Source organism: Salvelinus sp. IW2-2015, unplaced genomic scaffold, assembly GCF_002910315.2.
Source record: "Salvelinus sp. IW2-2015 unplaced genomic scaffold, ASM291031v2 Un_scaffold2247, whole genome shotgun sequence".
In the NCBI taxonomy this organism is placed as follows: Eukaryota; Metazoa; Chordata; class Actinopteri; order Salmoniformes; family Salmonidae; genus Salvelinus; species Salvelinus sp. IW2-2015.
Window position 1 is genome coordinate 38,148 of NW_019943576.1, and position 27,249 is coordinate 65,396.

Here is a 27,249-nt window from a genome sequence, read left to right on the forward strand (position 1 = left end):
TAGKTGACAKGCGCAGCTARAGGAYKTTATTTCCCACTTTCCCTGTTATTTTGTGCCATCTGCTGTCCAATTTGATAGAGTACGGTGTATGTGAATACATCTAGGCAACGTGTAGGCTACTCTGGCAATTATGTTATGCTCTCAAACAAATACTATTTCTCAATGATGGATTTGGGAGCACATTTATATTCATATTGAATTCCTCATATTAATGTTTGAAGGCAGGGATTTCTTAAGGGTTATGTACATTCCTACTTCTCTATGGAGGAACTTCCTCTAACTACCCTGCACTTAGTTCTGCAGAGACCAAGCATGACTCACTCTCTTTCTCTCACACAACTGTAAGCGTGGAAGATTCCTGCAGGGCCGTTCATTGTAATATGTTGTCAATATGTAATGTTTACAACCTTACCTACAGATATAGCCTACCAACACAGACAACCTCTAACCCCAATCACGGACAAAATACAGACAATTTTCTTCATATTGACTGTTTTATGTATTCATGGCATACATAATGCTTACACATACATATATCTCTTTTAACATCAAATATACACAACATCAGATAACACACAAATATAGCATCTTTGTTACACTATTTGTTGCCAAGGTGAACCAATACCTCATGAACATGTACCAGATGTGCTTGGATGTGCAGGTAAAAGAACAAATTGGTCACATACACAAGTATCTATGAATAGTACCACTCAAAGATGTAGCTATCAATATGCACAACACAGACATGGAATGATTGAAAATGCATAAACTACCATAAATAAATATTTAGAGATCTTATTCGTTTCAGCACACAGTTAAAGGCCCAATGCAGCCATTTTATCTCAACATCAAATAATTTCTGGGTAACAATTAAATACTGTGATTGTTTTCAATAAAAAATTGAAAATTGTCAAAAAGTAACAAAAAATAGAATTTTAGCATGAGCAATTTCTCAAGCAAGAATTTGACTAGGACTGTTTTGGATTGGGGATGGAAACTGTAAACTAGCTGTTATTGGCAGAGAGGTTTGGAACACTTTCATATTGGTCTATTAATTCATTTGTCACCAGTCAGGCGAAAACTCCATCCCACCAAAACAGACTCAAATTTCAGCCTATCTTACACTAAAATGGCCTTATTCCACAATATCGTTCCAACCTCAGTGTGGAAATCTATATAAAAACACAGGAAATCACAGCTTTGACTGCACTGGGCCTTTAAATACAGTGTACTTTGATTATGCTGTTTAAAAAAAAAATCTGTAAACAAAACCAACAAAATTTACATCAAGCCATTGTTTGTCCTCAGTTTGTACAAATGGAGGGGGTCACTTTAAGTGCTTTAAACCACAAGGAATGAGCATGCACATCTGAGGAGAGCAAGGATAAACAGTATCACCCAGACATGAGGAGAGGAAGATTAGAGAGGAGAGGAGATAGCAGGGCAGAGAACGGAGAAAAGAGCAAGACTGGGAGAAAAATTTACGGGAAAACACAAGTTAGTGTGTACTCAGCATAAAGACAAGACAGAACAGARGGGTCAGGTACAGTGAAAATCTATTTAAAGTCCAGCAGGTTRCAGTCTATCTTGTAGTAAACATAAGGGTAGTACTCCTGCTGGCTCAGGTTCAGACCAGGGATATCCATGGCAGACTACAAGGGAATAAAGAAACACAGACCATTAGCTTACGTGGTAATACATTACACGACAGGGATAATGTGGTTGTCTAACAGGTCTGCTGAACCAGACGATATCAAATCTCATTTAGCTAATGTACCAGATTTTTAATACACACATTTGTTTTGCATCGCAATGCCCCATTACTACAAAGATACAACGGGTATTTATCTGGGCACAACAGGTATATACACTTACCGTTCAAAGTTCTGGGTCACTTAGAAATGTCCTTGTTTTTGAAAGAAAAGCATGTTTTTTGTCCATTAAAATAACATAAATTGATCCGAAATACAGTGTAGACATTGTTAATTTTGGTAAAATTACTATTGTAGATGGAAATGGCAGATTTTTAATGGAATATCTACATAGGCGTACAGGGCCCATTATCAGCAACCATCACTCCTGTGTGTCCAATGGCAACGTTGTGTTAGCTACCCAAGTTTACAATTTTAAAAGGCTAATTGATCATTAGAAAACCCTTCAGCTGTGCTAACATAATTGCAAAAGGTTTTCTAATGATCAACTAGCCTTTTAAATGGTAAACTTGGATTAGCTAACACAACATGCCATTGAACACAGGAAGTGATTGATTGCTGATAATGGGCCTCTGTACGCCTTTGTAGATATTCCATAAAAAAATCAGCCGTTCCAGCTACAACAGTCATTTACAAAATTAACAATGTCTACACTGTATTTCTGATTAGTTTGATGTTATTTTAATGGACGAAAATTTTGCTTTTCTTTCAAAACAAGGACATTTCTAAATGACCCAAACTTTTGAACGGCAGTATATTCAGGTCTAATTACTCACATCAATGACAGCTGCAGCGCTGCTGTCCAGGTGTTTGTATAGGTCATTGAGAACCTCCCTCAGTTTCTTTCATGTTCTTCTTGTTGGGCTGGAGCAGCATGGCCTGGAAGTTCACGGGCAGCCCATATCTGTGGGAGCATGGGCAGGGCAGTTAAATCACTAACAGCAGGCACAGCACGCAGTCAGTTAGATATTTATTTGTATTCAGGTTGACTTCTTGTCACTAACAAGCATCTTGTCACTCACAACAAACATCTAACAATTGGACGACTGTTAGTACAGTGGTGATCGTCATACCTTAAGACAGACTCCACAAGAGACCCTCAGAGCTTGATGTGAATCCATGCGATGAAGGCCTCACTGAAGTTCACTTTCAGCCATCGCACCAGGGGCCCCTGACAGAGGGAAATAACACTTAGGGTTAGAGGCTCCATCCACCCAATGGTGTAGCTGTACTGTATTCACCCACCCATCCTCAGAATGGTTGCAGGGATGTCCGAACACTAAGTGTACTTGCAATGAAACATTTCTTTACAGTGTAACGTTTTGGTCACATATACCTTGTCAGGCATCACATTTTTAGTCATATGACTTACAAACTGCTTCTTCTTTTTGTCTGTGGAGAGACGTGTCATCTCCTCTTTGTCCGCATTCATCTCCTGCTGTTGTACTGGAAGTCCCTGACTGTGTACCTGATAGAAACAGCAAGATAATTACATATGGAGAAGAGTGTGTGTGTGTGTGTGTGTGTGTGTGTGTGTGTGTGTGTGTGGTGTGTGTGTGTGTGTGTTGTGTGTGTGTGTGTGTGTGGTGCTGTGTCTTACTTGTTCTCTCTGGCCTTGTGTCTGAAGTCATCAATGGCCTTCCTGAATAGGGTGACGCTGAACAGACCACTGTCATGGTCCTCAAACAGCAGGCTGTAATAATGGGACAAAACAGAACAGTCAGACAGGCATGATGGACTCACAATGAAATCCCTCCTGAGCAGAAAATACTAAAAGAGATATGAAAGATATGGATTGAAGAGACTATGTACTGAAGTAGTTATTTAACATGCATTCACCATGGGCTCTGAATCTCCTATAAACTTACTTAGTGGATCGGGGTACCACCATTTCAGACAACGTTTCATAGGTCTTCTGCCAGTCAGCATAACTCGTCCTAGGAGGATTTGGAATTGTTAGACAGCAAACTGATGTTATAAAAAAAGTTTAAATATGACACTGTTGTAAACTGGGAAAAAGTTGTACTTACTTTGGTACAACCACCAGCATAGTGATCAGATACTCAGAGTCAATCACAAAGTCCTCCTTCTTGACAATGTCAGCCAGACTCCTGGTCAGCAGGCTCCCCTACAGACAACATGGTATTGTATGATATATTAATGATAATGTAAACAAATGTTGAAAGAAACAATTGAACAAAGCAAATATGCATTGGAAGACTTTTCCTCAACACTGGTTCAAAATATATTCTCACTGAAGGCTAGATTAGCAGCAGTGGAAATATAGTTATGCCCTCGAGCAAAAGAAATTGACTCACGCGTTCGTCCTCCTCCAGATTCTGCAGGTTCCCTTTCAGGTTGTTGTAGGCAGACGCTCTGGCCTTCAGGTCGTTGTCAATCTGGCTTACTTGCTGTAGAGAGGAAGAGGTCAAGTACTCAGAATATGACCCACGTAAAAACTGTGTACACAGTGTTTAACAACAAATTTACTCAAGAGGTAGAGAAAATACAGTTGATTGATACCATTGAAATATCATTTACTTGTTGATATCTATATACTTTCATGCGCTATCGAAATCATGACAATTATTTTTTTAAAGGGTTTCCGTCTAGCTAATTATCAAGAGAATCAGATGAGGAGGGTAGGAGAAAGACTTGCCTTGGATATGATATCAGAGATGTTCTTCAGTGACTGCTTGATGGGGTACTTGGCCATGTCCCACTGAAACCGTGTGATGTAGGTCACCAGATCCACTAGAGGGAATCAAAGCATTGTTATTGAGGAAAGGACTTGTTAGAATGACATTTTTATACTATGATGCATGGCTTTATGGGTAATTGCAAGATACTCTTATCAACCATTTCTAAATGTGCTGGTAATTCCTTAGTACTTCGTATTAACAGGTTAAAAGGATAATTGCTTAGTCAATCAATGTGCACAGTAGAGGTAGCAGCACACTTCCTGGATTCATTGTTTTTCAGGAGTCCTTTGTATGTGATGATAACTAACTAGCTAATCTCTAATGTCCTCCATTGTTTTCATATGAGTAACTTGTATGTGATGATAATGATAGAAATAGAATGACCAACTTGAATGGGAATGGCCATTCTTGTAATTATATTTATGCGATAATAACTGCCTCCATTGTTTTCATACCAGTATCTTGTATGTGATAACTAGCTGCATTGTTTTCATATGAGTAACTTGTATGTGATGATAAGTACCTCCGTTGGCCAGCAGGTTCTCCTGGACTTTGTCGCGGCTGTCCTCCAACACATCAGCCATGTACTGAGACACCTTCTTCACCACACTGTGAACAGCCAGGAGACATTCACACAGTCAGGCTGCAGTCAGCAAGCCCTCATCAAAAGGGGATTATAAACTGGATGATTCGAGCTCTGAATGCTGATTGGCTGACAGCCGTGGTATATCAGACCGTATACCACGGGTATGACAAAACAGTTATTTTTACTACTCTAATTACATTGGAAACCAGTTTATAATAGCAAAAGGCACCTCGGGGGTTTGTGATATGGCCAATATACCACGGCTAAGGGCTGTATCCAGGCACTCCGCGTTGCGTCGTGCTTAAGAACAAATCAAATGAAACTTTATTTGCCACATGCGCCGAATACAACAAGTGTAGACTTTACCGTGAAATGCTTACTTACAAGCCCTTTACCAACAATGCAGTACAAGAAGAAGAAAATATTAACCAAGTAGACTAAAATAACAAGTAATAAAAAAGTAAGACAATAAGAATAACGAGGCTACATTATATACAGGGGGCACCGGTACCGAGTCAGTGTGCGGGGGTACAGGCTAGTTGAGGTAATCTGTACATGTAGGTGGGGGCGAAGTGACTATGCATAGGTAACAAACAGCGAGTAGCAGCAGCGTACAAGGGGGGGGGTTATCAATGTAAATTGTCCGGTGGTGATTTTTATTAATTGTTCAGCGGTCTAATGGCTTGCAGGTAGCAGCTATTGAGGAGCCTTTTGGTCCTAGACTTGGTGCTCCGGTACCGCTTGCCGTGCGGTAGCAGAGAAAACAGTCTATAAAACTTGAGTGACTGGAGTCTCTGACAATTTTATGGGCTTTCCTCTGACACCGCCTATTATATAGGTCCTGGATGGCAGGAAGCTTGGCCCCAGTGATGTACTGGGCGGTTCGCACTACCCTCTGTAGCGCCTTACGGTCAGATACCGAGCAGTTGCCATACCAGGTGGTGATGCACCGGTTAGGATGCTCTCGATGGTGCAGCTGTAGAACCTTTTGAGGATCTGGGGGCCCATGCCAAATCTTTTCAGTCTCCTGAGGGGGAAAAGGTTTTGTCGTGCCCTCTTCACGACTGTCCTGGTATGTTTGGACCATGATAGTTCGTTGGTGATGTGGACACCAAGGAACTTGAAACTCTCGACCCGCTCCACTACAGCCCCATCGATGTTAAAAGTGAGCCTATTTGGCCTGCCTTTTCCTGTTGTCCATGATCAGCTCCTTTGTCTCGCTCACATTGAGGGAGAGGTTGTTGTCCTGGCACCACACTGCCAGTTCTCTGACCTCCTCCCTATATGCAGTCTCATCGTTGTCGGTGATCAGGCCTACCACTGTTATGTCGTCAGCAAACTTAATGATGGTGTTGGAGTCGTGTTTGGCCACGCAGTCGTGGGTGAACAGGGAATACAGGAGGGGACTAAGTACACACCTTTGAGGGGCCCCAGTGTTAAGGATCAGCGTGGCAGATGTGTTGTTGCCTAATCTTACCACCTGGGGACGGCCTGTCAGGAAGTCCAGGACCCAGTTGCAGAGGGAGTTGTTAAGTCCCAGAGTCCTTAGCTTAGTGATAAGCTTCGTGGGCACTATGGTGTTGAACGCTGAGCTGTAGTCAATGAACAGCAGTCTCACCTGGTGTTCCTTTTGTCCAGGTGAGAAAGGGCAGTGTGGAGTGCGATTGAGATTGCGTCATCTGTGGATCTGTTGGGGCGGTATGCGATTTGGAGTGTGTCTAGGGTGTCCGGGAGGATGCTGTTGATGTGAGCCATGACCAGCCTTTCGAAGCACTTCATGGCTACCAACGTGAGTGCCATGGGGCGGTAATCATTTAGGCAGGTTACCTTCGCTTCCTTGGGCACAGGGACTATGGTTGTCTGCTTGAAACATGTAGGTATTACAGACTCGGTCAGGGAGATTTTGAAAATGTCAGTGAAGACACTTGACAGTTGGTCCGCGCGTGCTTTGAGTACATGTCCTGGTAATTCGTCTGGCCCAGCGGCTTTGTGAATGTTGACCTGTTTGAAGGTTCTGTTCACATCGGCTACCGAGAGCATTATCACACAGTCATCCAGAACAGCTGGTGCTCTCGTGCATGCTTCAGTGATGCTTGCCTCGAAGCGAGCATAAAAGGCATTTAGCTCATCTGGTAGGCTAGCGTCACTGGGCAGCTCGCGTCTGGGTTTCCCTTTGTAGTCCGTAATAGTTTACAAGCACTGCCACATCCGACGAGCGTCAGAGCCGGTGTAGTAGGATTCGATCTTAATCCTGTATTGACGCTTTGCTGAATTTGATGGTTCGCCATAGCCCTTAGCCGTGATATATTGGCTATATACCACACCTCCTCGGGTCTTATTGCTTAAATACACCATGCTTTCATATAGCACTCTGCTCAAGACATCAAAGTCTAAGCAGACTGTTCATTGGGCAGGGTATGAGTGTTTATGCATCTACAGCACCAGACTAACAACTGTGCACATTATACAGTATACATTTGAAAGACCTTTTAAATGGAAAATGGACCTGTAGGCCTACTACTTATTATTCACAGAAATAGATTGTAACATTTTTTTTTAGCACTGTAGTTGCCTTCCCTGAACCAAAATGATGCGGATAATACTTGATATGCTTACATTCCAATTGATGTGTGATCAGTGGATGACGGAGAAAAACTAAATTCCATGCAATGACAGAATGCTTGATGTCAATAAGCCTCAGGCTTGTTTGTCTACACAACTGACACCTAATAACACGGTCAGATTAAGCAAATCCAAAATCAGTCTGTAAAGGTGTTACTTTGGCATGAGCTTTCGCATCTTCAGATTTCCTACAGACGAGTTCCAAAACAAGGCTGATATTACCCTATGAGAGTTAACTGGGTTGCTAATGTTGGCATTTTTTGAGAGTCAATGTCTACAGAGGAAGCAGGGCTTGCTTAGTATGTGTGAATTTTTGGACGTCGAGATTTTCCAAGGATTATAAATAAACTTCAAACCAACAGCAGCACACAAGTCATGAGCGATAAATATGACTGAGTAAAGAGATGCTGGTGTGTCACCAAACTGTAAATTGCTAACTTTAGTCTGTGGGCCTGCTAGCCTCACGTTGGTGTGAAATTCCTTACTGTAGCAAGGTTAGGGTCACGGAGGGATTACAGAATTGACTGGACTCTGAAGACATCAGACTCACACTGGTTTGTGAGGCACTTTGACAAAAATAATATGTCTATCACAACACATTCACAATGGACAAGCTGTATACATAGTAATGAATTTGATATTTTGTACAGTAATCCTGAAGTGATACTTAATGTTGAAAGGGGAAATTGCAGTGTAGTAAAAAGCCTACCCTTCAATAAAGGAGTCCAGTTTGGCCAGGTCATCTGACAGCCCAACTAACACATCTAGCGTCCCCACCTGTTAATGCAAAAAGGACAAATGTGTCAAAGCTTTGATTCAAACAGTATTTCCCATACCATCATATACCCAGGGCGAGCCCATTTTATAAATGGGCTGAGCCCATCGGTTCATTGGCTTGATGCCAGAGGCCTAAATGTTGCTTTGGGGGCCTTTGATCAAACTAGGGCCAACTCAAACTATGGCAAAGACTGGATGAGAGTCCTGAGGTCAGGGGGTCTGGTTGTGCTGCCTGCCTGTGTTTTGTTTTCTCAGTGACATCTGAGAGTCAGTCACCCAGCAGTGACATTCAGGGGCCCATGTGCTTTGGATGGCGGCGCTTTTGTCGGGACCCCTTCATGTGTTGCAAAATGTTCCGTCGCGTGCCGTGTACCCCAAGTGGCAAAGGGGTCAGTAGGGTCACAGAGGATAACCATCAACCATCCTCTAGGGACTCTGGATACTTTCCCTGAAATATAATGGCCATTGAATCATTTTGGATGGATGGCACTTATGGAGTACTGAAAGGAGAAAGCTTTGACCCATAGCATTATTAACAGATCACTTATTGGGAGCAGTGAGCAGAAAATACTTATTTCTCTGTAGTTGCTTTTGGAGTAATATGGGGAATATGATTTGATTTGTGAGTAAACTATGGCAATGTTTCGTGGAAGCCCACATAGGAATGTAGAGGAGCTAGTAAGTATACTGAACAAAAATATAAACACAACATGCAACAATTTCAAAGATTTTACTACAGTATAAGGAAATCAGTCAACTGAAATAAATTCATTAGAGCCTAATCTATGGATTTCACATGACTGGGCAGGGGCGCAGCCATGGGTTGGGGAGCCAGGCCCAGGCCCAGCCAATCAGAATTAGTTTTTCTAAAGACAGAAATACTCCTCAGCACACCCCCTTCCCTTCCTCAGATGATCCCGCAGGTGAAGACAGATGTGGAGGTCCTGGGCTGGCGTAGTTACACATGGTCTGCGGTTATGAGGGCGGTTGGATGTACTGCCAAATTCTCTAAAACGGCTGCTTATGGTAGAGAAATTAACATTAAATTCTCTGGCAGCAGCTCTGTTGGACACTCCTGCAGTCAGCATGCCAATTGCACAACACAATGTGGCATTGTGTGTGTGACAAAACTGCACATTTTAGAGTGTCATTTAATTGTCCCCAGCACAAGGTGCACCTGTGTAATGACCCTGCTGTTTAATCAGCTTCTTGAAATGCCATACCGGTTAGGTGGATGGATTATCTTGGCAAAGGAGATATTCTCAGTAACAGGGATGAGAGAAATAAGCTTTTTTTGTATATGGAACATTCCTGGGATCTTTTATTTCAGCCCATGAAACATGGGACCAACACTTAACATGTTGCGCTTATATATTTGTTCAGTATAAGTTAGTTGGGCGATATGGCCATTTTCATTCAATATTTTTCTCACTTTTGATGGTATATTTGACTAGTGCATGCAGGATAGCAACAAGTGAATTCTAAGTGTTTTTTTTATTTTTATTCTCAACCAAACTAGGAGAACTGACAGTGAATAACTTTTTATTTTATTTAGCACTGTCAACATATTGTTATAGACGGTATCGTAAAAATCCATACCGGTATTCACAATCTATCGCCCAGCCCTACAAGTTAGTATGGTAATGTAGCAGCTACTATCTATGGCTACTGCTGCATGCTAACCTTGAGGTCTGGGATGTTGAACTTGTTGTTGGTGGACAGGTTGTTGTTGCGGGTGGTGGCCACCATCATCTGGTCCCATGTCTGCTGGCAGGTCTTCTCTCCAGGAGCTGAGATCAACCAGAACTCTGTCATGGCTACACACTGATTACTACAGCCTCACAACAAAATGCACAGAGATGGGCGCTGTAAGACAAGAAAAAAAACTGTTTTACTTGTTAAACAGGACTTAATTTGTAGTACAATATTATCAATCGCAACGTTATTCTCTATTTCATGTTGATACATCAGTAAATAAATGGTAGCAAGACAACATTGACTGCTATTTAATCAATCTCTGTCTCCCCAAACCTGTCTTATCTACGTGTTGCTGATATATCTGGTTAGCTAGAGAGCATGCAAGATAAAGGATATTTGTCTTCTTATGCTTTACATCAAAAGTTGCTAACGTTAGCTAAACCTCACTAACGTTACTGCAAGTGACATTCTCAGTTGATTGAAACATGACCCATAGCTAGCTAGCTAGCATCACATGATATCAAGTAGATTTACAGTAAAAAAAATACAGTTTTCACATTTCTTACCTGAGATCTAATGACAAAACTATTCGAACACTAATCAATTACTACCGTACAATTCCTATGGTTCAATATTCATAACTGCCAATCAAATCGTAAGACTGGAGATCTTTCCAGCAGCATCACATTCATGTCAGCTGATCAGATGAGGAACAGAAAGGCCTCTCGTGGGGGAGGGGAACTTTTTGACGTCACGATATTTGACAGACGACCTCAGCTGGTTTGGAGGAGGTACTACAGCATCGACATTTCAAAACAGAGTAGGACGATTTTTTTCTTACAGAAATCGTTTACAAAAAGTAGCAGGGTTGGGGTCAGTTGATCCATTTAAATTTAGGAGTGCTATTTATTTACAATTAGTAATTTTAACCATTGAATTGTAGTTGCATGATCCCCTCAAGAATGTACTGTACTTCTTGTGGGTGTACATGCTATGATATTCCATAATATCAGTGACATTCTTGCTATCTTAGTTCTGAGGGTACAGATAGTCTCAAATGCCCAGTCAGCTGGAATTTGGGGTGTAGACGTTCTATATTTGGACAGGAGTCCAGCCGTTTCCTGACTCTGGGTGTCTCCCTGCTCAGAATTCAAGGAAAACCCCACAAAGGGACATGTTTATAGTTCAGTAGGTCTGGGGTGCATTGTTTGGGATACAATGCCTGGTCTGGCTGGAGCCAGCCGACCAGCCAACCCCTCTGATCAAACGACAGGCCAGGGACCAGGGTGGGCTGCCCACTGTTGGCCGCAGGCCAGTCTACAGCGACATGTCTGGGCACATGGACTGTAATCACTCTCATTTGGGCTACCGACACGCAGACTGGGTCTGGGTCATTGAGTGGGGATGATGATGTGAGGAGAGGTATTAACTGAGTGTGTCCTCAACAAAAACTTCCTCTAATACAAGTTATTCATACAGTGTGAGAGCTCTGAAAAACCTATGGATGAAGGTCATTGCTGCAACTTTGTGTATTTCAAAGATGAATGTCAACATTCTCTATCATTCCCATCTCAGTTACATGGTTTAATATATCCAAAGCATTACACAAAAATAGAGCACCAAGTTTGTTGTTGAGTCCTACCAACAGAAACATGTGTCACATGCTCCCTCTAGTTCTAATGCTTTGTATACAGTGCTTAACTTTACATATCACATGTTTGAACTTTTACCCATGAGTTTGAGTGACCATGACACTGACAAAACATCCTACTACAAAAACATGACATGATTAAACTGTAAATTACAAAATAATATACAACTACACATTCCTTATACTGTGTACAAACTTTCAAGACCCATATAGTATCCTCAGTTTCTTTCACTGTATTCAGGTTAGTTCTATTTTCCCAGCTAGTTATTCTGAGCCTTCTGAGGGACATTACAGTAAATCTAATCTAGTATGTCTGAATTATTATGGACTGCCTAGGGCAGAAAGGGGGAGGAAGGTTTTAAAGAGGGAAATTGTGTGAGATAAGCATTATCTTGTATTATTGTTTCAGTGGCAGATTGGATCTATTTGTCAACCTCTCTGATACTAGTGTTACAAGGCCAACATGTCCAAGGCTCGAGTCCAGAATCAGACTCATTGACTTCAGGAAAATGTTAGAGAGACTTGAGAAGAGAGGGATACTGGAGTGCTTTTACAGTTTCCTTTTCAAGGTGTCTATTCAGAGTTGTAACCTGTAAAACACTTTTTATATATAGAATAAAATAGAATAGTATATTGGTATTTTATAGTAAATTAGCAGAATGCAGTAGCTTTTATTTACTATTATTTACTGGATTTACACAGTTTGTATTTGACCCTGCTCAAAATTCAGCTCAGAGAAAAGGTCTGTGTAGAGGTAGTTTTACTTATCAACATTCTTTGGCAAATGCGTAAGGCTGAAACACCATGGTGCAACTCACAGCATTAGAAACAAGTACTAGATCAAGCCCCATTGTATAATGCAGGGACTGATGATTGACTATATTCATTTGGATTTAGCCATTTCAACCTCCCCATACCTCTTCTACACAACAAAGAGTGGAGGGATTCACTTGACCTACCAAAGGCCATGCGCTTAGACAACCACTGTGATACCAGTTATTCAATGAAGAATTTAGTTTTCCACTAGGTTCACTAGTCTAGTGATGTTGTGCTTTGTTGCAGCATAACATAACACTATCTAAGAACTGTGAGGAATACTTTAATTTGTCCTCAAATGTAACTATTATATTTTTGTTGGAGGTGTAGTGATTTGAAAAGGCAAATAGGATGGATACTAATTAACACAAATAGGTTTCCCTTTTATAGGAACAATAACAATAACATACATTGGTTATTGATTATTTTAAGTTCCACTATGATTTATTATCACAATCCATAGAGTCCTCTGATAAAAGAACATGGAGCTTTCATTGTGTGTAAAATATGTGGTGTTTGCTCATGCAACAGTAATTGTGTTCATATCATCTGGCTGTTGGTCATACTAAATAACTCTGTATATAATGTAGGCTTCAGTGGGGTGATATTTTGATGTAATCTGGCCCCGGTTTGCAAATGAGAATTCCAGTTGCACAATGCACGCCACTGGAGTGTTTTCACTCACTGTGGGCGGTATACACTACGACAGCAAGTGTGCTCAGTGTCCCGGGCTATTATGATCACAACAATGGAAATCAAACATTATGTTTTTCTGGAAGCCACTTTAGATGCTATGTGTGATTATGATTAGACTCAATGCATACCCTCATCTACAGTCTTGGAGAACAGACACAAAGCTCGGAACAGATTCTTTTGTGTTCTGGTCCATAGGATAAACTTTCGCTCTCAAGTCTTGACAATTGGCCAAGAAACATTTATGTTTGAGCATAACAAACAGAACCATTGTGTATTTTTCCCTTACCAATACCCATAGCTCATCTGACATTATGAGTTCACACTCCTCTAACCACCGTCTATCTAAGATAAACAGGCCACATGTGTGGGTTTGGACTTTGCACATAAGCTATGTACCGGTGGCTATTCATAGGAGCTAAGTGCATGTCCTAAACTTACTCCATCATTATATAATAAGGAATTTAAATCATATTTGGTCCTTTGCAGGCTAAATACAAAGTGATCAGGGCCAATTGAGGATAATATGGGACCAATAATATTAGTATCATAATTGTTCTTAGCTATAAAAAAAAACATGTACATTATTACAGTTTGAATTGCAATGTAATGTTTGAATTGTAATGCAAAAAGAGACAGTTATCCATATATTTCATTTCAACGTTCATTGTTTCCGCCCTGGATGCCTCCAATTTTGACCAAAGGAACATGTACTGTGGACATCTACTGTGGTTGCTGAAAATGGACATTGACCACAAAACAAGACAGCTGATATGGATTCCTGTAAGACAACGTGTATGAAAATAAGAAAGGGTACAATAACAGTAGCCTGTTTTTATATATTCTAAATATAATATAAAAAACAGTTCTCAGAATATACAATTTCATGAAGTGCTATTTTCATTCTCACATGCACTTAGCCTATCAACTGATAAACACCACTTGTGAAACCCTGTATGTGTAGTATGCTGGTGGTGTGTCTAAGCCTTAGGAGCCATGACTAACTTCTAAAGGTGATCATAGCCCATACCACAATGTAAACGCATACAATCTCTGTACGCAGAGAGCAGCATAGGTTTATGGCTGCAGGAGAAGCAAGTTTTAGGATAGTCTGGATGGCTGTTCAGACAGATCCCTGATGACTACACTAAACTACTCTATGAATCCCATTTTCTGTAAAAAACATATATTTTTTTAAATACATCACAACAAAATTTAACATTACCTACATAACCAAGTTATCATTGAGACAACAGTCAACAGGTAGATAAAAAAAACTGTCAAATGAGTCAATTTGCAGGTACCCAGTCCCCCTGTCTGAAACTAAATTCATTGATTTTTCCAATTTGAAATAGACATCCTTCTCCACCAATAGGCAAGAAGGGTGGCGTGTAAATTCATCTGTGGGTAATATACTCCTTTGCGTCTTCAGAGGGAAGCAAAACTTCACAAACTCTCGGCAGACAAGGCTGAGGTTGTTAAAACACCTGCAATCTAATTTCACACTGTTGAACTTCAAGCATGTGTTGCCAGAATACAAGAAAGGAGTACCAGTGACAATTTGTGGACAACATTTACATTTATCGCGGTGCCATGGGAAAAAGCATGAAGACGTAACCAAGGTAACAATACTATCTGATTGAGACATTACATTCTCAGAACCGTAGTAGTCTATTCTGGCAATAATTGAATATAATATAAAATAATATAATATTAAAGGGGAAATCTGCATTTCAAACAATAACAATCCACCTATCTCGCCACTGTTTTGGTAAATAGCTGAGGAATGGGGCTGGAGAAATCAAATTCATAGACAGAGCTATGGATGAAATAAATGTTCTGACCATATAAAAATGACTTTTGAGGCTATATATACAGTGTTTGTTTACAAAACATGTGGTAAACAAGCTTAGGGGGCGGAAGGTAGCCTAGTGGTTAGAGCGTTGGGCTAGTAATCAAAAGGTTGCAAGTTCGAATCCCCGAGCTGACAAGGTACAAATCTGTCGTTCTGCCCCTGAACAAGGCAGTTAACCCACTGTTCCTAGGCCGTCATTGAAAATAAGAATTTCTTCTTAACTGACTTGCCTATAAAGTAAAATATTTCGGGTTATGATAGGGTACGGCAGTTGAACTAAGCTCATTTATGAGTTATTTTTCAATAATCGATCGGTAGAGATCGTTCATTTAAAAGTAAACTTTTTAAAATGCTTATCCTTAATAAATACAAATTATAAATAATATGAGTTTGTTTAAACATAATTCTCAGCATATCAATAGCATAGGTATAGTTGTATATATTATCACAAAAACTAGATATCACACATGAATAAAATAAAATAATGCTTAGAAATAAAATACAAACAATTTACCTATCACTCTCATTTGCTTTGACAGCTCGAAAACCCCGCCCATCTGACGTTATTTTCCGCTCCCCTTTCTTTCCAAAGATTTTTATAACTAAACCAAGATAGACCACAGCCTGTCGTTTCCAATAGGAACAAATTAGTCATAGTGGGAAGAACAAGGAAAGAGGTGGGCAGAGCCAAGCACGAGCTAGCGAGATCCTATTTTCATGTTCTAGCTACATCGGCATATTTCCGTTGGGGAACTCCTACTGTATGAAGTGCGCGTGTGCAATAACTCAATTCGCCGTTGCACTCCTTATAAGCAACGCGATTTTTAAAAACGTTTACAAATGGAAAAGTCTACAAAACTTGGTCCACTCTGTTCAAAACAGATTCTAGTTTTGGGAACAGAAAACTGTATTGAGATCAAATGTTTAATCGATGAGAAAATTAGCAGAATTTAGTGCAAAATCCATCTCCATCCATCTTCTCCCACTGCTGGCCACTGGGCTTCCTCTCACTACCAGATTTGGTAGTCAGTGGAAACGCCAAGCGAATGCTTCACATTTAAACATCCGGTGAAATATCTGCCTCATTGTTCTATCTGTGTTTCTTCCTCTCTGTCGACTTCGGCAGTTTTGTTCGCTGCGTAGCTACGAAGGGGTTCGATTTAGCTTCAAATCTCGATCTGCACCTCCGCTTTGATGGCATTTTTTCTTTCCTATAGTGCCCCCGCCACTCTTTGAAAATTCCACCTAAAAGGAAAAAACGATCCACCCCAAATATTGGGTTTTATTCTCACGTAAGTACCTTCTAGCTACCTAGCTTGCTTGCTAACTGGCTAGGTAAGTGGCTCACGTTAACTGTTTAAGGAGGGAAATTAGCTAGCGTTAGCCGCAGATAGTTAGGTAATGAACGAACTAGCTAACGACTGACTGTCATTATTGTCGTCATTCATCAAAGTTATTTAGCTAGCTATTTTAGTTTATTATATATTATCCTAGCTAGCTAACTGTGCTAGCTAGATAATTAACATTAACTACAATTACTTTGAAAACGGTATCGGGGTGTTTCTAGCTAACTAGCGAATCGTTAGACGCTGTATAACTAGCACTCGCAATCTTATTTACAGCCATTTATCACACAGGGTTAGCTAATGTTCGCCTGCTGAGTTGGCATGTAATTTAAGTTAGCTGGCTAGCTATGGACGGTTTGTTTTGACATTTTAGTGTTGTTATTTTGAAAACCACAGTGGTACAATCAATAGCTATTTAGTTGAGGTTGGAATTTAGTTAACAACATTTAGCATATTCGACAACATAAGGTACAACGTGGCACTTGCATTCATTCAAAATTGAGAAATGATTTAGGATTATGAAAACAATAACAACATTTAAAAAAAATCACACCTGTTATAGCTGTGAAAACCACCAGTCCCTAACGATCAATTAACCTATGTCTTGCTTTCCCATTCAATATTTAATTTGATCTCATCTAATCCTCAGAGCCAGCTTTGCCTCTCTTTCCTCTTGACTCAACTGTATCTTGTCTTCTGTGCAGGTGTACAATTACTACCCAGAGGGCTTAGGGGCGGCTCTCCGCCGAGAGCCGTTCGACTTCAACGCCGAGCCACCTTGGGATCCTAGCTGATAGTGGGGGAGCTCCATCTCCTAACTCGTCCATGTGAGTAGACATCAGGTCACGTAGGAGGAGTAATGATCTCGGTTCAGTTTAGCCTCTTGGATCATAGTAATTATAAAACACTATGGACAGGGGGACCTTGATCCTAGATCAGCACCCCTACTCTGAGACGCTTTGTGAATATGGGTCCAAGTCACGCTGACACCATAATAACCCAAACATGTCCTTGTGGTGACTGTTGAAATAACAATAGCATAGTGTTGTGCTACTTTTATCTGATGCTCTCTGTCCCTGTTTTTACTGGTGACTGGTTAGATCCAGTAACAGAGAGGAGGGGCCTCTCAGCTATGAGTCATAGTTGTAACACAATGTTTCCTGTCTTCACCTGTAACCTACATGTTATGATTTCTTTGTGTATGTCATGTTGTAAGCCTACTGTTAGATTTGTGATATGCTTTTATTTCCTCCCAGGTCTTTACCCCAATGAAGTTGGTGGTCTGTAGAGTTAAGCATTTTTCAAAGCTGCACAAATGTTTTTATCCATCAACCAAAAAGAGACCATAATTTGTGACCTTTGATCTTTTGTGTTAATTGTAGTGGGTTGTTGTCAGTGTTTTCAGACTGCTGAGATGTTTTAGTCATGCCACGGCTGTCCTGTTTCTTAGAGCCATTCCAGCTTGCTATCATGAAGCTGTCTCTGTGTTTTTGAACTGCCAGTACGAGGCTCCCAGCCACAGAATAGAGACAGGGAGACACACAGCACCCTTATGATCATAATAGTCCAACCTGGCTGTGCGACACTGCACCTCTCTGATCACAGACAGTGTTCTGGTCCAATCCAGCCGTCAGACATTGCAGTCTGTGAGGCCAACCAACCAGACATTGTGTCACCCCACACACCCAGGCCCACAGACACAGGCCCACAATGCACTACTGACTGACGTATTATCTAACATTATCGAATGCAGAGATCTGACATCCCATGCCGCTGGTATTGTACCCAGATAATGCCATCAAAAGAAACCTTTATGGGTCACTGCCAGTGGGATTAATCCTAATTGTCGGGAGTAATTGATGGTAAGGTAAACAAACTCCATGCCCCAGAGATCTTGTTTTCACAGTGGCTGTCCAGACACCCAGGGCTTCCCATACACAGCCCCATAACGTGATTTCCACCTCGACCTCTGATTGGCTGCCCTCACAACTATCTTGGTTCACAGCCGGTTCACAAACCATCCTAAAGGCTTAACTGGTCAAACTAAGTGTAACATTTAGAGAAAAGTAGACCAACTGCTTTTGCCTTTTTCTGTAAAATAATTCCCTTTCTTTCCCTCCATTTTTGTAATGATTAGATGGAACTCATTTTCCCCATCCACTTCAATAGTTAGGGCTATATTTCACGCTGCCTCTCTTCCTGTGTTTTCCAGTTTGCTGCATACTATCAAGGACCCCAGGGGCTCAGAGAGAGACCACTTCACCCAGCGGCTCAGAGAGAGACCACTTCACCCAGCGGCTCAGAGAGAGACCACTTCACACAGAGGATCAGAGAGAGACCACTTCACCCAGGCATAATTCTTTATGACTGGCAGATAAGCAGACAGCAGTTGAGATGAAGGGACTAGCTGACGAACCAAACTACTCCGTCGCCCTGCTGGAGGGAGCCACGGCCCTCAGCGACGTGGTTGAGAATCACATTTATGAACAAACACTGGTAAGTACTGTGAAGAGACATTCTCTGTACATTAAAATACTTGCACATTTTGAAGTCTTGCTACTTTATAGCGAATTGAAGTTGTGCCCTTGGAAATTAGATTAGTTGATTGCCTAATCCAGAAATAGATTGATAAATTCTAGCAATCACCACATAAATAAATTGATTGAGGATGTGACAAAGTACAATGCTGCTGTGTAAAACTGTGTGCCAGTCTCGTCCCACTTGGTTGAAGTGGCAAGTTAATGAGTCATTAACGCTGACCACACTCTATATGCTTTCTATTCACACCAGTGGAAAAATGAGGTTGCGGATCGCTCTTATGTAATTGTATGGTGTTTGATGAGAGACAGTAAGAATAATCAGTCATTGTGTACTTGACAGATACAGGTGAATGACATCATAGCTGGCCAAACAGCCAGTAAACCTGTCGTGTCATGTTTTTCTTCCCTCAGGCTGAGAAGAATGCGTTCTTCGTGGCAGACTTGGGGGTCCTTATGAGGCAACATGTTCGCTGGCGAACCCACATGCCCCAGCTGCGTCCCTTCTACGCTGTCCAAGCCAACAGCAGCTTGGCTGTCATTGAGATCCTAGCTGCTCTGGGCACTGGCTTCATTTGCACCAACAAGGTGCCTACAGCGCTCTCTTCCACTACTACTGTTATAACACTGTAATAGCATAACAAACAACCTGTCCAGATGAAATTGCATTTTAGTGTAGACTAACTTACTGGTCCTTTTCCACAGCTTTAGGATGTGTGTTTCAGTTAAATACATTTTTATAGATTCTTGGCTTACATCAGTTGCAGCTTCTCACAGCTCTGATTTACCATTTTGTTGGGCCAATTACTGCTTTATAACTGCTTCATAAGTTGAATGGCCTCTACTCACAGAAAATAGGAAGGAGCGCCATCTAGTGGAGAAATGTCTCGCTGCCACCGCATTGCTCCTTCACAACTTAGAGCTGTAATATCAACGTTGATGTTTTTGTGTCTTTTCAGTATGAGTTGGAGCTTGTGCAGGGCTATGGCGTTCCCTCTGAAGACATTATCTACAGCGGTGTGTGTAAGCAGCTCTCCCAGATCAAGTATGCCGCTAAGAACGGCATCGACTTCCTGGTGTGTGACAACGAGGCCGAGCTACGCAAGATCGCTCGCTGCCATCCCTGTGCCAAGTAGGTGTCCATGTAACTGTTATTAGACCGTTATTTTAAAAGTCTATTTCATACTCTCTACAATACAACTACAATGGGTATGAATATGAAATACCTAAAAACGATAATCTCCCTCGTCTCTGCTCAGACTGCTGCTGCAGGTGGCCACAGAGGCTTCCAGCGAGGGTGATGAAATGGGCATGGCGTTTGGCTCCAAGCTGAAGGACTGCAGACACCTGCTGGAGAGTGCCAAAGAGCAGGGCCTGCAGGTGGTGGGGGTCAGGTGAGTCCTTCTGCAACGCCACCGTTCCTCTGGTCAGAGTTCATTATTATATTCTAGGTTTTTCTCTTTTTTATTGTCTTTTAATTAAGTGCTAATAAATTAAACTGTATGCAAACAGCAGAATTGTATGCTTGTCTGTCCAGTACTATTTTCACCCTGAGGAGAAAATATTTTACTGTATCATTGGGGATTGACCATTGGATAATTCAGCAGTATTTTTTGTTTGCCTGAAGAATATGGTCACTTGCCCGAAAATGAGAAAATATTTGTTTACACCCAAATTGCCGTAACTTGTCGGTCACGTAACAATAGGGAGGAAGTAGAGAGATCTGTTTTACGGGCCTGCTACATTGGATGTATAACTTTCGCAGTGTGAGAGACACTCCTATTAATTTCAACAAAACCCTGGGTGTACGCGTGCTGCTCCCCAAGATGTTTGCGCTGAACTACATTCTGGGTCTATTTTCAAGATTTCAACGTGCAGCTCACCGCCGAGATCAATAGGACATAGTGGATAGCGCTCTGTGCTCTGACCACACATTAAGCTTCCAGTTAAGCCGGTCAGAATCCCCAGTGTAGCCCCTACACATGGCTACTGGAATTATTTTTCTTTTTATCACCTGCCTAATGAAGCTGCCTGGCTGCCGTATATTGGCCGTCTTTCACTTAAACAATGGAGATGAACCAGACAATCAGTTTTAGGTTTACTGGAGTTTTTAGCAGTTTTGTTGTTTCCCTTTTTTTTTCTCACTTTGGGTGACCTCCGAGCACACTCAACTTGCCCGACTACTCAGTTTACGTTCCTCAGTCAATCCCTGATTTTATATGGTATTCTCATGACGTCATCATTATCCCCATGATGCAGGTTCCACATTCCCAGCTCCTGTGACGACCCTCAGGCATACAGCCATGCAGTGTCTGACGCTCGCTGTGTCTTTGACATGGGGGTGAGTTAGCTAGTGCTTACGTTATGGGACTTTGAATGTGCATAATATGTAAAGGAGAGAGCCAGAAATATGAACCGCCCTGCTGTTATATTTTGTTTTGTAATTTACTTTTTCTTTTAATGTTGTTTTCAGGAGGATATTGGCTTCAGTATGACAATCCTGGATATTGGAGGTGGATTCAACGCCAGAAACGAAAAACCATGCTATTATTGCTCATTATTGATATTCCACTACCTACTCTCACATAAACCTTATCCTATTAGAGAGCACACCACTACATTCAGAGACAATACACTCATCAGTCAAGTCACAAAACCACTTCACCTCTCTACGTCAGGCCTTGTACTAAATAAGCATTTTCTCAAGGAAACTCCTTCTACAGCAACTACCTTTGAATCTTACACAAACACACTCTTAAACCTGTTAGCGAACGACCTACTATTTTCCTCTGTAACAAATTACATCCATATCAGGCCTTGTTGACCTTACTTCCCAGCATCGTCTCTCTGCCGTCTCATCATGCGTGTACAAACACTATACTACTCCTCCTCCCACCACTGCTTCCAACCATCATCCTAAGAATACCCGCCGAAGATCTTCATCAATACCAGTCTATCAATGCACAGTTAGCCTAATCATCACAAATCATCTAGCTTCAGCAGATATCATCAAACGCCAGATTCCCTGCTGCGGTCAATATGATCAATGCTATAGTAAACCGCTAGCAAGAACCTAGAATCTCTCCACGACCAGCACACACATTCTCATTATCTGTCGTCACACGACTCTTCTACTAGCCCCTTTTAGCAGATAACCTATCTTCCAATACTTATACCAAAATCATCCCTCTTATCTATCATAACTTGCTTTGTTCCACGGCCTCTTCACACAAGTTCTACAACACACTAATCACTCCGCTCTCTCAATGGCAGTTGCTCAAGCCTAGCCAAACTCCATATAATAAACTAAACAAATAGACAGGTGAAAGATCCCATAGCAATTACAACATTCCATTTTTTGATTTTTGCACACGCGAACCAGATGTTTACGTATAACAATTCTACCATTATCATCAACCTGCACCCTGGACGTGAAATTAGGCATCCCAAAAATGGAAACCCTATTCCTACTTATACTACACTATCCACCAAAGCTCGCATAGAAATGACTCCCATGTCATACGTTGATTCCTGTATCAACTCAATCGTATTCCCTGTGTTTCCCAGCAGTCTTCGTATCTCAATACTAATTAGCTGTGACCAGCCTCCGCTTTATCAGTGTCTGCTTACCAGAGCTCTCTCATTGGGAATCATATCTCAACAACGCTGAGCCTATTACCCTGCCCTCCGCCACTTCTCACAATTCACCCGACCCCCGTTCACTACACCATCTCATAAGACTGGTAGAACAAGAAGCACTGCCACTGCACTCCCCGTTAAGACATAACCACTTACGATTTTTATCTAATCCCGAGTTTTATTAAGTTGAGGTGTTACGTTCTCCGCCCACTTATTATGAATGCTACTTCACCACTCAATCGGATAAATTTCTCATTATTCTTATTGGACCTACTATTTCGCCTTATTTTAAACAGTCATAGTCCATTAACCTTTTCTTGCCAGTTTTTTTTCTACATTCTTTTTCGTATCATTTGAAAGAAATCTTAACAATTTCTTTTTTTTTTCGTTGACACTTTGAATTCGCACGACCGACACAGGACCATCGAGGAAGAACCTCGCCGAGAGTACATTCTCCTTACTCTCCACTCGGCCATCAACAAGCCCTGTCCATAGTAAAACTACTCTCTACCAACAAACGTCCCCTTCTTTCTGCCTAGCGAATACCTTAAATCACCACTTTTTATCTCTCAACTTCTGACCTCACCTGTCCGAAACATTCCACAATGAGAAAAACCCTAATCTGGATGGTTGCTCTAAAAGCTTTCTCATATCATCTAATCAATAACAATAAACTTTTATCGCAAGGGTCAACCCTAATACCAAATTCTCTCTATCTCATAAAGACAGGATCACCCTTTATAACTCAATCAAGAATATAAAATAGTATGCAACAAAATGGATGAGTCTGTAGGGATGGAACTCCCACCTGTGTGGGTATCCCATGCGGTTACAGTTTACATACAGTAAATACATACAATGGAATTTAAAAGTTAATATTTGAAACATGTATTATATTGCCTACACGTCTCCTTTTTGCCAGTCTTGTAAATTCAATTGTCTACCTACTCAAAGTGGAGCAGTTAACAAAACCTGATGTTTTAAAGCCATTTTTGGATGCTTTGCTAAAACATATTTATGTTTATTTATGGTTTTGTTGGTTGTCGGTTTTTTTTGTGCTATGAATTCTGATCCCCTGGCACTTATGATCAGTCAGTATTTAAAAGGGGGCATACAGTAGCCAATTATGCATCCCAAATGGAACCCTATTCCCTATTTAGTGCACTACTTTTGAACAGGGCCCATAGTGCACTACTTTTGACCAGATCCCTATCTAGGGAACAGTCATTTGGGATGCATATAACAGTACAGTGCCTCAGATGAAGGGGAACTCTATTTGATTCAAGCAATATGAGTACAGAATATCATTCACCTAACATCTCGTTGATAATGTGCTCACACTAAATATAAACCGTCTTGAGACTATTATCATAATGCAACATTGATGTTTCATTTGTTTTTTAAATACCTCTTCCTTACAAGTCTCTGTGGAAAGAATTGTCCAACATCTGTGAATTGGTCTCCAGTTTTGTCTAAAGTAAATTAATATAAAAGCTCTCTGAATCATAATGTGTATATGTTGTTCTTGCTGGTAAAATGTGAATTTTCACCCACCGCTTATTAACAGCGCTGTTATACCGGTAACATGAGCCACTATACCCAAACATACTCAGTAGACAGTTTATTAGGTACACCCATCTAGTACTGGGTCAGATCCCTTTTGCCTCTAGAACAGCCTGAATTCTTTGGGGCATGGAAACATTGATCAATTGGTATCAAAATAAAATGTTATTGGTCACATACACATTTAGCAGATATTATTGCAGGTGTAGCGAAATGCTTGTGTTCCTAGCTTCAACAGTGTAGTAGTATCTAACAATCCACACGTAAAAGAATGGAATGAAGAAATATATAAATATTAGATCGAGCAATGTCGGAGTGGCATTGACTAAAATACGGTAGAATAGAATACGGTATATACATAAGATAAGTAAAGCAGTATGGAAACATTAAAGTGACTAGTGTTCCATTATTAAAGTGACAGCAGCCTCTAAGGTGTAGGGTTGCGTAACCGGGTGGAAGCCGGCTAGTGATAGCTATTTCACAGTCTGATAGCCTTGAGATAGCTGTTTTTCAGTCTCGGTCCCAGCTTATATGCACCTGTATTGACTTCGCCTTCATGATGATAGCGGGGTGAACAGGCCGTGGCTCGGGTGGTTGATGTTATTGATGATCTTTTTGGCCTTCCTGTGACATCGGGTGCTGTAGGTGTCCTGGAGGGCAGGTAGTTTTCCCTCGGTGATGTGTTGGGCAGACTGCACCTCTCTGGAGAGCCCTGCGGTTGAGGGCGTAGCAATTGCCGTACCAGGCGGTGATACAGCCCGACAGGATACTCTCAATTGTGCATCTGTAAAAGTTTGTGAGGGTTTTAGGGGCCAAGCAAAATTTCTTCAGCCTCCTGAGGTTGAAGAGGTGCTGTTGCGCCTTCTTCACCACATTGTCTGTGGGTGGACCATTTCAGATCGTCAGTGATGAGTACGCCTGGGAACTTGAAGCTTTACACCTTCTCCACTGCGGTCCCGTCGGTGTGGATAGGGGCGTGCTCCCTCTGCTGTTTCTGCTGTTCTTTGGTTTTGATGACGTGAGAGGTTATTTTCCTAGCACCACTCTCCCAGGGCCCTCACTTCCTCCCTTTAGGCTGTCTTGTCATTGTTGGTAATCAGGCCTACTAATGTTGTCATCTGCCAACTTTATTGAGTTGGAGACGTGCGTGGCCACTCAGTCATTGGTGAACAGGAAGTACAGGAGGGGGCTGAGCACGCAACCTTGTGGGGCCCCTGTGTTGAGGATCAGCGAAGTGGAGGTGTTGTTTCCCACCTTCACCACCTGGGGGCGGTCCGTCAGGAAGTCCAGGACCCAGTTGCAAAGGGCGGGGTTCAGACCAAGGGCCCCGAGCTTAATTATGAGCTTGGAGGGTACTATGGTGTTGAATGCTGAGCTATAGTCTCTGAACAGCATTCTTACATAGGTATTCCTCTTGTGCAGATGGGATAGTGAAGTGCGATGGCGATTGCATCGTCTGTGGATCTATTGGGGCGGTAAGAAAATTGAAGTGGGTCTTGGTGTAAGGTAGAAGTGATATGATCCTTAACTAGCCTCTCAAAGCACTTCATGGAACAATGGTGGACATCTTGAAGCAAGTGGGGACAGCAGACAGGGATAGGGAGAGATTGAATATGTCTGTAAACACTCCAGTCAGCTGGTCTGCACATGCTCTGAGGACGTGGCTAGGGATGCCGTCTGGGCCTGCAGCCTTGCGAGGGTTAACACGCTTAAATGTCTTACTCACGTCGGCCACGGAGAAGGAGGACCCACAGTCCTTGGTAGCGGATCGCGTCGGTGGCAGCGTGTTATCCTCAAAGTGGGTGAAGAAGGTGTTTAGCTTGTCTGGAAGCAAGGTCAAGAGACCTAATGTGTGCCAGGAAAACACCATTCCGCCACTATCCTGTACCATTGACACAGCCATAGACTAGTGCTGCTTACTCGAAATCCTGACTCTGCCATCAGGATGATGCAACAGGAACCGGGATTCGTCAGACCAGGCAAAGTTTTTCCACTCCTCAATCGTCCAGTGTTGATGATTGCATGGCCAGTGGAGCCGCTTCTTCTTGTTTTTAGATGATAGGAGTGGTGAACCCGGTGTGGTCATCTGCTGCTATAGCCCATTCGTGACAAGGACCGACGAGTTGTGCGTTCCGAGATGCGTCCTGCACACCACTGTTGTACGCTGTTATTTGCCTGTTTGTGGCCCACCTTTTAGGTTGCACGATTCTTGCCATTCTCCTTCGACCTCTCATCAACGAGCAGTTTTCGCCCACAGGACTGCAGCTGACTGGATGTTTTTTGTTTGTCGCACCATTCTTGGTAAACCTTAGACACTGTCGTGCATGAAAAGCCTAGGAAGCCAGCTGTTTCTGAGATACTGGAACAGGTGTGCCTGGCATCGACGATCATAACACGCTCAAAGTCGCTTAGGTCACTCGTTTTGCCCAATCTAACGCTCAATTGAACAGTAACTGGATGCCTGACTGCCTGCTTTATATAGCACGCCACATGAATCAGCAAACCAATTCCGGAAATGTGCTGGTGTACCTAATAAACTGTCCACTGAGTGTATATTCCAATATAACAGGATGTGTTGTCTATTTTTGACTGAGGTTAACGATGTTGAGTAAATGGTTGTATGTTTACACTACACAGAAAGTGAATGCCTCTCAATGGAAGGAAACTCCGGTGACCTCTCACCTACTATTCAACACCGCCTTGAACTGACACAGATATGTGCCCAGAAAGAGGGGTATACTACAAAGCAGGATCAATGAGCTTTGGGCAGCTAACTTTAATAAACAACCAGAAATAACAGGTGATTTTCTGGTTCATTAAGAAAGCTAAACATAGATACACTTTATATACAAAAGTATGTGGACACCCCTTAAAATTAGTGGAATTTTGGCTATTTCAGCCACACCCGTTTCTGACAGGTGTATAAAATCGAGCACACAGTTATGCAATCTCCATAGACAAACATTGGCAGTAGAATGGCCTTACTGAAGAGCTCAGTGACTTTCAATGTGGCACAGTCATAGGATGTCACCTTTCCAACAAGTCACTTCGT

The 27,249-nt window shown here is 41.8% G+C and overlaps 1 protein-coding gene and 1 pseudogene across 1 annotated transcript; one reads left to right on the forward strand and one right to left on the reverse strand.

Annotated features, from left to right (window-relative positions):
- Positions 1-475: 475 nt before the first annotated feature.
- LOC112073382 (V-type proton ATPase subunit C 1-A-like) lies at positions 476-10,810 on the reverse strand (annotated as a pseudogene).
- A 5,326-nt stretch (positions 10,811-16,136) lies between these two features.
- Positions 16,137-26,466, forward strand: LOC112073385 (antizyme inhibitor 1). The gene is made up of 10 exons (XM_070440120.1): positions 16,137-16,404; positions 17,163-17,285; positions 18,671-18,954; positions 19,410-19,583; positions 19,955-20,127; positions 20,255-20,389; positions 21,255-21,336; positions 21,469-21,519; positions 25,096-25,215; positions 26,395-26,466. Exons 3-10 carry the CDS (start codon positions 18,853-18,855, stop codon positions 26,464-26,466), a joined length of 909 nt encoding a protein of 302 aa, XP_070296221.1. The 5' UTR covers positions 16,137-16,404; positions 17,163-17,285; positions 18,671-18,852.
- The last annotated feature ends 783 nt before the right edge of the window (positions 26,467-27,249 follow it).

Coding starts and splice junctions, on each gene's coding strand:
- LOC112073385 (XM_070440120.1), top strand. CDS start 18,853: ATGAAGGGACTAGCTGACGAACCAAACTACTCCGTCGCCCTGCTGGAG. Junction 19,584..19,954: donor GCTTCATTTGCACCAACAAG/GTGCCTACAGCG, acceptor GTGTCTTTTCAG/TATGAGTTGGAGCTTGTGCA. Junction 25,216..26,394: donor TGTTCTTTGGTTTTGATGAC/GTGAGAGGTTAT, acceptor CCCACCTTTTAG/GTTGCACGATTCTTGCCATT.